General features: G+C 26.7%; 2 protein-coding genes across 5 annotated transcripts in view; both read left to right on the plus strand.

Annotated features, from left to right (window-relative positions):
• The window catches only part of LOC107448165 (TRAF3-interacting protein 1), a 30,057-nt gene extending 27,727 nt beyond the window's left edge, over positions 1–2,330 (plus strand). For both annotated transcript variants that reach the window (XM_043044107.2, XM_043044106.2), the window contains one exon: positions 488–2,330. In XM_043044107.2, the coding sequence (XP_042900041.1) occupies positions 488–647 (160 nt within the window). In that variant the 3' untranslated portion in view covers positions 648–2,330. The remainder of the gene's footprint in view (positions 1–487) is intronic.
• A 7,338-nt stretch (positions 2,331–9,668) lies between these two features.
• LOC107448168 (uncharacterized) overlaps positions 9,669–14,111 on the plus strand; it is a 10,338-nt gene continuing 5,895 nt past the window's right edge. The window contains exon 1 of one of the 3 annotated variants that reach the window (XM_016063283.3): positions 9,669–9,824. The gene's annotated coding sequence lies outside the window, so the exon portion shown is untranslated. Of the gene's footprint in view, positions 9,825–10,125; positions 10,201–10,399; positions 10,652–14,111 lie in introns of those variants that run through there. The other 2 variants (XM_016063284.3, XM_043044109.2) reach the window with 2 other exon arrangements.

Raw genomic sequence — 14,111 nt, forward strand, 5'->3', positions numbered from 1 at the left:
AGTAGCAGTTTAAAAAAAATAAGAAGAAATACATTTATAAAGTATTGTATTCATTATTGACATATTTTGCTAATTTTGAACCTCTTCCTAAATTTTAAAAAATCAAGATGTGTTTTAATATAATTCTATAGAACCTTATATTTTATAGTAAGAACACATATCTTTATTAGTCAGTGTCAGAATCTTATTGTGATCTATTTTATGTAATGTAAATAATATATTTTGAAATAAACTTCTTGTAAGAAATGTGAATCAGGTTTAATTTTCAATATTGCGCTATGTCGTGATACAGAAAGAATCTCCTGCTTTTTTATTTTCTAAGGTTGGCAGGTCTGCATGTGATGCAGACAGAGCCAAGTGCCAACTCCTGGTGAACGAGCTATACATAATATTGTTGTCTTATTTGTGCATAAATTCAAAAATTATATTTTGGGCAATTTTCCATTTTTTAAAAAAAAAATATTACTTAACATATATTTTTTTCTAGTGCTACAGAAACTTTATTAGAGCCATTGCGTGCCCAGTTAGATGATCTGGATCAGGTTGTTCAAAATCAACTCGATGCTAACAGTGCCCTGAAAGCGTCTATAGCTCGCAACGATGAGAGGATAAATCGGATGCTGTCCTCTGTCAATCACAAGTCTTGATAGTGCAGGAAGTGATGAGAAAAAATATCTACTTATATAATCTATACATACATACCCTTTGGCTGGTCTATTTATGTGTACTTAAAAACTAAGAATGTCACTTGTAAAATAAGTTGAACATTCAAATATGCAATGTATTAAGCAATAATTTCAAGCTAAACTTAACATTGTTGTATTATCTATGTATAAAAATTGTGAAAATCACATATGTTTATAGTAGCATCACATTTGCTTTACATTGTTTCATTGCACAATTGTTGGTATTGGTCTGTGTATATATTAGCTAAGGGATGCCAGCCACTGAAGATTTAAACCATGGTAATTTAGCAATATTACTGTTATCCTGTGTCAAGGAGCACAACTGTTTGGGGGGAGCAGCGAGCAGTTTTTAAGCCATCCTAATTAGATACTTTTGAATTATTAAGTATTATTTTTGGGGGGAAAATTTCTGTGCTCTAACCATAATAAGTATAGTATTTGACATTTAAGCGAATCCAAAGAAAATTAACAAACAAAAACATTGTTATAATTTAATTTTGCTTTTTATAATATAAAGAAAAAATTCCAATTTATTTTTACTTTTTACAGCTTACTAGCAACTAATATTTTTAAAATATAAAGAAATGCTTTGATTGTAAGCTTTAAGTTCACATTTTTATTGCGATTGAGTGTTTATCAATTATATTTTTTAAAAAATTATTTTAACTGAAATGTTTTACTATGTAACAAGTAGTATTCTTTTATGGTTAAGCTTTTAATTTTATAAAAAAGCCAAAAATATATTAATTATGCGAATTTCTGTAAATTAGGGTACTAAGTGACACCCTTATTGTGTTTTTTATTGGAAGAAGGTTCAAGTGCCTTTAACAACAGTCTAATTTTGTCTTCTAATGCTAAAAATGAGTGACGCTAACAGTTCAAACTATTGTATATTTTTACCGTTTGAAGATGAGAGGTGAAATGAAAGCCATATTCTTTGTTTCTGTCTATCTGAATGCCTAAAAAAAAAGATAATAGATTGATATTTATCAACACTGTGCGAGTATGTGTAAAACTCACTGCCTGCATAATGCAATCCAAAATAATTCAAATTTCTTTTTTTTATTAAAAAGAAATTTCTGTTATTGATAATTGTATTTTATTGGATGATTCATACACCCTTCTCGAACAGCACAATAGACTAGATAGAAATTGTCGAGCAATATTTATGATGAAGGACTAAAGATACCTGTTTCCTAAAGAGATACACCCAAACAAACTTTTTCTTTTATTATTATAGTTTGGCAACTGTGATTTTTAAAGCAAATTTAGTTAACATTTCATTATTCAGTTACGTTATTTTTTTTGGGGGGGGGGGAGGAAAATGTGGATATACAGTTGTACTTCCTTTGACAAACTATATAATTATATAGAAATCTATACTATCAAAACAAAATTATATGTTTATAAAATATATTTATTATAGTTTGTGAAACTTAAAAATGAATTTGACTGACTGTATATACCTAAAAAAAATCTCTGGTGGTTGGCAAACCTATATTATCTATTATACTGACACCCATATTTACTATAGAACCGTCCACTTGTTTATTTTGTTGTATAAATTATTTATTCTGTATCTGTTACATATCTAGTCAATATTCTATACTCGTTAATAATGGAATAACATATAAAAGTTTCACATTTTGTCTATTGTGTTTCCTATTTAGTTGTGTGGAGCTGCAACTCTAGTCAGTTCTTATTTACTATCAATAAGAAGCCCATTGTCAATATTATACTTTCAAATTACGTTATCATATTTAATTGTTTATATTTCCTTTGACTTATTTATGACTAAATTTAACCTGGGAGGACGACTACTGAACGAACATTAATACGTCCAGGGATCATGGAATGGCCCCAAATTTAATTCATTCATACGCTGTTAAAAAACTTTATTGTTTTTATTGGAAATATTACACTATTAAGTCTTAGACAATGAATATTTATTTCTTAACTATTTGAAGCTTTTTACCATTTTTTGTGATAAAATTGAATGAAGCATAATATTTACTGCTCTGATAATTGGTATATAAATTTTTATATTATACTCAATATGATGTTTTATTGAAAATATAAATGCATACAATAATTTTTATTCATATTTTGTTTTATGGAATTTTATTATATGTTCCTTGCGAAGAAAAAATTGTGCAGTAATCGCTAGTTCCTGTAGTTCTCGATTTCTTGAGCAGAACTTCCTTTCAAAGAAGTTTTTTTAATTTCTGTTTTGGTGACAGCAGGTGTTTAATATTTAAAATCGTATTTCACGATTTAAACTTGGATTAACCACTGATTTGCTGGTGTTGATCACTAATAAGTGAAAAAGATCTTCGCTTTTATATACAATTAGGTAACCTTGTCTGTTTTTATGCACAAGTTAGTGGATTTTTGTTTGATAGCAAAGCAATTCTTGTATTTATTGCGTCAAAACTTTCATGAACATTGTAAGCAAGTAGAAATCATTTTATTTGATACTAAATATAAGTTTGTTTGTTTTTTAAAAAAAAAGTTTAATTTTTGTAATAATTAATGGGAATTTTCGAGTATTACCAGCTCTAGAGTTCTAGGAATGTGAAGCCCTGGGCATATGCCTCTCTTTTTCCTACCCTTATGACTCCTCTACTTATAAAATGTATTTCAAAATTTGATGTGTATGTAAAGATAGATAGGTGTCCCAGGTTTTTTTTAATTATTTTTTTTTTTATAAAATATATTTTAAAACTGGAGCTTGTCAGGTATTTAAAATATTTATGGCCGTGACCAATAACTTTCTTTTTCTACACTGGCAAGACCAGTGTATCTTTAGTAAAACAAAAAAATTTTAAACATAATTATAAAATATATATTGAGAAAGAATATTTACGCTTTGAACAGCGTTAAAATCATAAAATAATAATATTTTCCTCGCTTAAGACTAGGACTGGGCTATAAATCGATATATCGCGACATATCGATTTAACGCCTATATCGGCAAACCGATACAGCGACTTTCATTCCAAGCGATGCATCAGAAATCTGATTTAAGCCGTCGAGTGAAGAAGACGATATAGCGATACACGCAAGGACTTTCTCTTACGTTCCGATGCCAACTCGCGCTGTGGAAGACGATATTGTTTCGTTATGTTGAGACGGCCTTGACTGATGAGCGGTAGAATCAGAATCACTTTTGAGACCTTATATCGTTATATCACATGTTCGTTTTCGCACCTTCGCGATTTGAAATCGTTTCTTGTAGATTATTTTCAATGGGATTAACTTCGTGATCGCCGTCGTAACCTTGTTCTGAACGCAATCTATTATTGAAAAGAATTTATAAAGAAAAGTTTCTTCATTAATTAGGTAAGTTTTTTATTTATTTTCTGACAAAACTTTTTTTATATTTTTAAATGTGAAAATTATCGGAAATCTAATTTAAGGCACCCATAAGGAATTAAATTACAAAGTAAATAAATTTGTTAGGTTATTTTTTTACTTTCTTTTAATTTATTAAAAACCTTTCGGATAAAACTTCTAATAATTTAATGGGCTTCTATTACTGATTTTAAATTTATAAATCTTGAGTTGTTTTTATTTTTAGAAATAAAGTTAAAACAAAACTTATTTTTTGGACATAAGTCAATAAACTTTATTTGTTCAAAAGAATTTGAAAAGTTTGCGAATTTTATTCATTTCTTTTTTTTTTTTTTTTAATTACTACTTCGTTTTATTAGAGAGTAAAATCATTATTTTTTTTTAATTTTCGTTTTATATTATTAGTTAATTAGCTAAATATATTACCGAATATCACAATTCTTTTGTTTTTATTTTTAAGAATTTAATTAAGAAACTTTGCCTTACTTTGTTTTTCGTTCATAATTCGGTCATTATTTAATTTAATTTAATTATTTATATGAAATAATAATAAAAATAGTGTTTAAGAAGCATTTTTTTTTTAAAATTTATTTAGCTCTTTGTTTTAAGCATACAAATAATTTTTTAACGAACTTATTTTTTAAATTTTGTTCCTATGCTGTTAGGTAAATATATTGATAAATTTCACTTTTATTTATTTTTTTATTTTTAAACTAAGAAATCTTTTGTTATTTGCGTGATCATTTTTAGAAAATATAACAAAACTTGTGTTTACTTCTTCATTAAGAATTTGAACATTACGATCGAACTTAATAATTCTGTAATTATTTACGCATAATAGTACAAGCAAATATTGATTTGTTAAAAAAAGTTTCTTTTTTTAAAAAAAAAAAAAATTTTTTAAACACTTTGTTTTAAGTGTATAATGAATTTCTTAACAAACTTTTTTTTTAATTTTTTAAATTTTCTTTCAATAATTTCAGCTAGATATCTTTATAAAATTCCCTTTTTATTTTTAAACTGAGAAATCTTTCAGAGAACGAAAATTTTAAGAAATTATTACAAATCTTATGTTTACTTTTTAGTTTAAAATTCGAACATTTTTAATTTTAAACTTCGGCTTTTAGTCAATCTAACTTTTATTTTAATTAAAATATATTTTGAAATTTTAAAATCAGCTTTTGTTTAATAACAATATTTTTTTTCATTAAGGGTGTTTTAGGGGTTAACTTAAATTAAGACTGCTTATACCTTATAAACGATAAAGAAGTGCAAATATTTCATTCTGTATCTACACACATTTTTTCAATAAATATTTTAAGTAAGATTTGTACATCTTAGTCAATTTATTTAATATCTTTCTTTAGCAAAACATATATATTTTCAAATTTATAAATTGATTTAAATCAATATGCGTATGAAGTCTTGATAGAAATCTGACTTTCTGTGCCTTAAAGTAAATGAAATTCAAAAATACTATATCGCGATACATCGCTATATCGCGATGCAAAACTGACGATATATCACGATATATAATTTCTAATATCGCCCAGTCCTACTTAAGACCTTTTTTATGAAATAGCTCATGTGTTGAAATAAAATATTTACTCCCGAGTTAATTGTTTATATTAGATTTAGACACTTTTTCATTAATTTTTTCTTTGAAGTTCAATTACAATTCATTTCATTTTTACCAAATTATATTGGCTATAGTGTCAGTTAAGGCTTATTGTTTTATTATAATAATGTTTTGCTGTGATGTTAAACATCAAATCTAGTCTCAATCAATGATAAGGAGTTTCAAGATAATCATTAAAAATAGAAAAACTTTAATGGTGTTTTAACTGTGCTTTAAAGCAGTATCAAAAAATTGAGTGAAAAACTGTGTTTGAGTCGCATATTTTTATGGATTAAAACTGCCTGAGATATAATGATGTAAAAATTTTCTAAAAATTCATATTAAAGTTAAGAAAATTGTCTCCTATTTTTTTTCAAACTGAGGTATAGGATGCTTGTAATTAAATATTTTTGTACTTTTATTGCTAAACAGATTTAATATCCACATTTTCCGTGAAAATAATGCACATTAAAAATTCAGATGTTCCCCATTTACTTCAATCAAAGTAAAGTTTATGCAGGACCTGTGCTAAGCATTCGCCACCTTGCCAAATGTGATAAAATAGTAAATTTGGCAAATAAAATTGTGTTTTGGTGAATAATTTTTTCCACCAGCTAGAAAAATATATATTTAACTCGATCCTCAAAATTACGTCAAATTGATTTTTCTAAACAAATCAGTATTTTTTATTAGATTACAGTAATTTTCAGTAGATGCACTACATAACCAATTAGAATTGGGTCTGAATAATATAATAATAATAATAATAAATTGCTAAGATTTGCATTTGGTGAAGACTTTCAAAAATTAGTGAATACTTCTGATATTTGGCTAATAATTTGAAATCCTTAGCACGGGCCCTGTGTATGAAATTTATATTCATAGTGTACTAAAGCTGTAAACAGGCACCTGTTCCAAATTGTAGTTTTGAGATCAAAGTGGCATGTTTCATGTATTCTTAAGATAATTACAAATATCTCTCTACCTTCTTTCATTCTAAAATCTAGAATGGCACTCACTGGAAAGTCTTGGGGGATCTATCCCTTATGTGATTACCTGGATTCTAGAAAATAGACAGGCTTGGAGTATACTTGCATATACTCTCCGGTTGTTTACATGACTGCCGGAATCGAACTTGCAATCCCCAGCAATCTGAGGGATGCCTTAACCAACTGTGCTACCAGAAAGCTTTGCCAATGTAGGTCTCAAAGTTACGAACTTTAACAAGTTGCCTATTCATTGTATGAATGCTGGAAATATTAATGAGCTTTAAAATCAAGTCAGTCAATCAGCGTAGCTCTCGGTCAATTAATTATAGTTATCTCCTTAAATGATTAAAAAAAAATTTAATAGCTCTGATTCTGAACCTGTATTTCCAAGTATGTATAAAACTATTGTAAATCCCTTCTTTCTGTTATCTTTGTGAGAAAGGACTGATGCTGTAATTTTTCATAATGTAACCAAAGATTTTACATGCGTTATTTATATTTATTTATTGTTACCCATCAAACTAAAAGTGTACTTATAATTGCTTTTTAAAAAGAGTTATGTATCGTCAGAATATCTGTCTGTGATAATTATTAGCTGCATTAAAATTGTTAATATCAAATCTTTCTCTGTTTAATTTTGTCCTTTTGTTATTAAAAAAACTAATGAAAATAAATTATAAAATTTACTCTTGAAGAAGACTCTGTATAACTAATTTAATTTGTTTACATTTAAAAAAATTAATTTAGTTATAGAAAGTTATATTTAATTTTTCAATTAGGTATAAACTAATAATTTTTTTTTTTTTTAAATTTACTTAATTTTGCTAACTTAATGTTATTAAGTAATAAAATATATTTTTTCTGAAAAAAGTAACATGCTATTTTATACTTACTCTTGAAATTCATTATTAAATGATCTTTTTTTTATTATTATTACTTAATCAATTCTCTAAGATTTTATCTGAAAAAAATTGCTAATTTTTAATTTCAAGTGTAATATAGGTTTTTTTCTACCAGACGTGTGATTTTATAGTATTTTTACTGAATTCAGTATTTTTTTAGCCTTCCTTTCAGTTTATTTTTGTGTAATTGTGCATTCATATCTCAAAATATGCCGACAAATAGACGTTCTTTCCCGATTCGGTATTTTTCGTTCTGATTGGGTTGCATGTCTGTTCTACTAACATTTTATTTGAAAATAAGTTTCAAAGTCTACTATAGAGTGCAATATCAATCTCTTTATCTCAATTTACATTATTTTATTTTCATTAAATTATATAGTATTATCATAAGATTCTTGCATTTTTTCACTAAAATCTATATAAGATACTTGTATTTAGAGTTCACTATTTAAAAAAATTATTTTGTCTATTTTTATTTTATGAAGTAGTCTGTCAAAATTTATACAGTGGAGAATTATAAATCGATAAGCACTAGTATCAAATTTAAATATTGTAACTATTCAGCCTTGTAAATTTATTTTTGAGTAATCTCATAATATTCTCATTAGGTAAGATCATAAAATATTTTCATTTATCAACTGTAAATTTAATTACTTGTATTTATAGTAGCTTTACAAAAAAATAAAAATTCTGTCTATTGTAAAATAAATTATTTTTACTGTAAAAAATTTTAGTTTCTCATTTTTATTTGGTGAATTACCCTACCAGAGCTCTTTTAGAAGCCTCGAAGAGTTCTAGAAGTCAACGAGCATTCAATACAAAATCAAAATAAATATCTATAAAACATTAGTCCAAGAAATTTTATTATATGACTCTGAAACATGGTACCTTGGAAAATCAAACACCCAAAAAGTTGAGATTTTTCAAAATAACTGTCTCAGAAAAGTTTTAAAAATTGTTTGGCCTGTTAAAATTAGAAAAAGCAAACCTATCAACAAAATGAAACCAATAAGAGAAGGTGGAAATAGACAAGACACGTATTGAGAACAACAAGAGAAAAATTGGTGCTTGTTTCTCTATTTAGGGCCCCTGATATGTTAAAGAAAATGGGGAAGATCAAAAACGAGTTGGCAGAGACAAATGAGAAAAATTTAAAGGATTAAAGCATGGAAAAGTAGGCTGTCTTCCTTATGCGCCAAATGGCGTGAAGAGCCTAAGTAAATATTCTTTCAAAATTCATACCATCTAAATTGAATTATAAACACTGGATAAATAACTATTTATGGATTTTCCAGAAATTGTATGCTCAATCAAAGCCAGCGCTAAAAATTTCAAAATATTGGCCTAATATCAAAAGTCCTAGTCAAATGTAAATCTTAACAATTTTTTATAATTGTATATGATTAATTTTTTCCCATAGAAAACTATATTATGGTAGTTTGATTCAGGCTTATATTATTTGGACCCAATTCTAATTGGTTATGCGGCGCATCTACCGAAAATTACTGTATTCGAATACTGAAAGGGCAGTGATTAAGGAAGAACACACACACATTGAAACCCTTTATACTTTAAAATATCACCAATGAGTGTTGATTGAACGAAGCTATATAATTATTTTGAAGATTTTAAAATTGTTTGTTTTAAATTCTTCGTTTGAGCATTTGAATTTAGAGCTCAAACAGTTTTAGGAAGCAGCATTAGGATGTGGTGCAGGTGCTTCACATACTCCTCTCTCTAATTTAAGGAAGAATTTGCTCCCAAAAGTGTAAATTATGTGATTTTAACTTAATAGTAAAAGATATTGATCATCCAACAAATATCCGCCGACAATCCAACCAAGGTGTATCTATTCCAGCATATATATGAATTTTCATATGGATGAATCGAATTGGCGATTGAAATAAGCTATAGGTCGCGTAGGGCAAAACTCCTTACCTATGGCAACACTTCGCATGTTTTCATCATTAACGTGTGTGGTTTGTAGTTTCTGTCTTGATTTTCTAAAAAGATTTAAAACTTTTTGATTTGAAAATCATATAGAACAGCTGGTCTTCTCCCAAGATAACGCATTCGAGAGTTGTGATCGCGAATAGTGCAGTATCACTTCTGCGTTTCTTTTCTGAAACAATCAGAGCTTTAGCAAAAATAGGTCTTAAGAAGCTTTTATTAATTTATTCATTGAAGCTGGCATCAGCCATTGAAATTTTGTCTTCTGCTTTTCTCCTCTACTGCTTGCTGGTGTTCATTTTATCAGCTTACCAGAGAGAAGGAGGTAAAAATATTTCTTAAATTATCTCTTTGATGATTGAGTATTAATAGTTATCAGATTTCGAGCATTCGATTATTGTTTATGTTTTCTGCGACTTTTCTTTTCAATGAGCTTTCAAGTCTGCGAATTTTTTTTGTTTCATTTTCTCACCATTCTATTTTTAGTCAATTTTATCGGTTATAGTCCATGTGTGTTTACTTTTTTTAGAATTTTTTTGTGTAAATCGTATTTCATATTTGACAGTTGAGTCGCATTCTGTATCCAATTGTTCCCAATTTTTATCTTCTCTTCCTTCACAGGTTAATTAATTCGATTACGTAATGTCTCAAGAATAGCTTGGACTTAACGGCGCCGGAAAAAAATAAGGTCGTGTCTGAAGGTCTGGATCAAATTCCTAATATTTTGTAGAATTTGTTTTTATTTATAATTAAATGCCTACTTATTGTCGAACTCAACCTTGGTGATTTTTATAAAAATAAATTTGTATTAAATAGGTATAGCATACTGAAAAAAAAAAATTTTTTTTTTTTAAAGCATTTCAAATGTTTAAGATTTTTTTTTTTTTTTTGNTGCCAAATTCTTAATTTCGTGCACTCTTAGTAAATGCATTTGTTTCATTTGTTAATAATAATTAAAATTACATCAATTTCTGTTGCAAAGTTTTGCATCCGCCTTTCTAATTCATTGTAACGTCACAGCCTACTGAACTGGATTTTTCACTTGATTTCTGGATTTTATAAATATATATTTTCTGGATTTTATTTATTTATCTATTTTCAACTCAATGGTTATCCTGTAATTTGTACTTGAATTAATATTCCCTGAATAAAGTAAGCCTGATTTTTAATAAGTAAAGTTTCTCCTTTTTAAATCCTTTAGGATTTTCATTTTTTAAAAAGAAAAATAGGATTCAGAACTCTTAATTTCAAATTAATAGTCAAATAATGTGTTATAACTGTTTCAAATAAATGAACATCTGAAATAAAGATTTTAAAATTAAGAGTTGAAAAGTATAATAAACATTTTATGTTTGAGTCTTTATAATGTTAATCATTAAAAAAAGATATTGCAGTCAAATGAAATTTATAATTATTAATGTGATGTACTTTTTATATTTTATTAATAATCAAAATGCATGAAATTTCCTGTATCTAGAACATTTCAAATACTATGCAATATCTTATCTAAAATACATATTGCGTAAAATCAACAAATTTTTTTTGCCTCCTTTTCTTGGCAGCTAGGTTTGTAATTTACTATAAAACTTTGAGTAAATGTACTTCTTGAGATTTTTATTTATCTTTAAAAGAAAAAACAAGTGATGAATTATTTTTAGATGTAAAAAATGCTCTGTGTTTATTTTGAAAAATAATTGTTTATTTTAATGTTCTCTTCAAATCCTAATTTTAGTAATGAGGAAAATTAACCTTTTAATAATGATGCTGAACCATAAATTTCTTTTCAAAATATTATGGTAAAAATCAGATCAAAATGATAGTAAAATTTTGCATATAATGTCTGCTAGTACATTAACTCTTAGTTTAATAATCTATGTATTCTGGTCAAAAGTAGATGTTATGTAGACATTAGATAAGTGTGCAAAAATAATCATATTCGTGTGCTGTAATAAGATCTTGGTAATTGCAATGTTGTAATATAGTTAGGGTTATGGGTTAAACCAGACTTTTCGTGAAAGGTTCATTTTCACTAAGTCTTGAAAAATACTCTTTTTTTTTCCTTTTTTTTTTTTTTTTGAATTTTTGATATACAAACCTAATTTTTTCTAATTAATTACTTAAACCATTGGTTGGTTAGAACATTTTGTGAATGATCCATATATGTGAAAATTTATTAATAATTTTTTAAATGAATGAAAATGTCTTTTTTTTTCGGTAAAGAAATGCAAAAGAACATTTCTTTTAAGGATATTTTGTTTTAAAATTATGAATTAAAGCTACTATTAGTTGAATTTTTTGAAAAAGCTGTTATGAACAATAAAATTTTGGAAACAGTCCATTTTAAAGATTAACTTCGTCATGAAGGGTTCTTTTCACAATAAAAAGTTTTGTGAAGGGTCAGTCAACAGACTTAAATACTTCCAAAAAGGACCTTTGATAGATGATATGCTGTTCCAGGTTATTTAGACAATGCTGTGTGCTAATGCATCACAAAGACTTAAATTTTGCTATATATATATTTTTTTTAATATCTATTTTTAATACAATATTTACGTCTTTACAAGAAAGAAAACCACACTTGTAGGAATAAATATTTTCAGAAATAATTATTGTGCGAATAGTTTTTTTATATTTATTTTACTCTGCATAATTAGTAAGGATGTCACGAATATTCGGTATTTGGCCTATTACAACCCTTTTGAAGAAAATTCGGTTGGCTAAATTTTAAGCCAAATGTTCGGAAAAGTATACATTATAAAAAAAATTTTATATGTTTTTTTTGGGGACGGGGGGATTTTAATAGATTTTAATAAAGAATAACCTAAAATCATATTTTTTGTAATACACTATTAGAAATTTTTACTCATATTCGTTAGGTTCTGAAACTTATAAATTTAAGTTCTGAAAAGCAAAATTTGTAGAATTGAAACTAGATTACTTTGTACAGAGCCATGAGTTTTTGTAATGCTGATTTTTTCTTTTTTTAATTATATTCAGGCAAGACAATTTCATCGTTTTTTTTTTCAGCATTTTATATTTTAAAAATTACGAACTTTTTTATTTCATTTTTGCTTCTTTTTCTGTTTTAAGTAAAGTGAAGCATGGTAACAGTACGTTGCTAATAAACTTTGTTCTTTTATTGCCACCTTTTTCTTGTACAGTTCAATAATGACTAAACTCATTTTTATATTTAAAAAAATAGATAAAAAAAATCGTGATCTAGCCCCTGAATTTTCGGCTACTCTGCCAAATAACTATTTGTCACATCCCTCCTTTAATAGTTAGAATAATTTTATATAGATAATTATTATATTTTTATGTAGATAATACTTTATACCAAATAAGTTCTTTAAAAAATAGTACAGTAGGAGTAGGGAACCAATTATCCGGAACGATCGGGACCATCGCTATTCCGGATAACTGATTTTTCCGGTTTTCTGAATCACTACAAAAAGCCGTTTTTTTTTAATTCTTAAACCCAACTAAAAAAAATAATATTTGGAAATAATCTTAAAAAGAAGAAAAAACGAAGTAATACACTAATGATTATTTCCAAAATGATAGTAAGGTAAACATCTTTACAAAAAGAAAGAAAAATCCTAAAATCTTATAAGGAAAAAAAAACTTTTTTTTTTCAAAAATGGCGGAAAATGTATCGAATTTCATTCCGGTTTTTTGGTATTGAATATTGTATTGAAATATTTTATTTATTTTTTTTAAATTAACAATAGGAATTGGTGTTCTATTGAGCTGTGTATAAAATAAAATAAATATGTGGGTGTTAGTTTTTCAATTATATTTTGTCCTGTTCTATATAAAATAAGAGAACAAAAATTTTACCTCATGTTCAAAGAAACAGGACCTGCATTGTCTTGCAGGGTTTCCACAGGTCTGAAAGGATAGTGGAAACGGTAACATTTTTATTTTAGTTCTAAAGATGAAGGAAAATTTTATAATATTGTTTTGTTAAAATCTGGAAAATTCCCTCAACTTACTTAGCCCCCCCCCCTCCCGAAAAAAAAGTGAATTTTTAAAGTTGTAGGTAACACCAGTCACAAACTAAAGTTAAATAGGTTTGACGTTATAATAAGTAGGTTAACATTCCTTGTAAATATTCCACTTTTCAATGGAATTTTTCTCAATTTCTTCATTTAGTGATATTTTTGTTTCTCTCAAAATTTAGTATTTAACATATCAAATAAAAAAATTTTAATATTCTTATAAAAAAATTTTTTTTTTATATAGATTTATAGTTTTGTAAGAATGAAATTTTCTTGAAACACCTGGAAATGTGGAAAATTTTATGTCTAGAATTAAATAGAGAAATCTTGTTCTTTCTAATTAAATTTGTGTCTATACTAGGGGTGCACAACTTTTTTGAGTGAAGGTCCACTTACACACCACGTATAGTAATGAAGGGCCGCATGCGTATTTAGTCATGTTAGCGGCAAATATAATAACTTTTATCTAAACATTAGTGCTCTAGGCACCAAATATTATCAGTAAACCTAACATATTTACAAAAAATTAAATACTTTTAATTATTTGAATTAATTTAAAACTAACTAAGAAAACTGATTGATATATATATATATATATATATACATATATA

Source organism: Parasteatoda tepidariorum, chromosome 9, assembly GCF_043381705.1.
Source record: "Parasteatoda tepidariorum isolate YZ-2023 chromosome 9, CAS_Ptep_4.0, whole genome shotgun sequence".
NCBI lineage: Eukaryota > Metazoa > Arthropoda > Arachnida > Araneae > Theridiidae > Parasteatoda > Parasteatoda tepidariorum.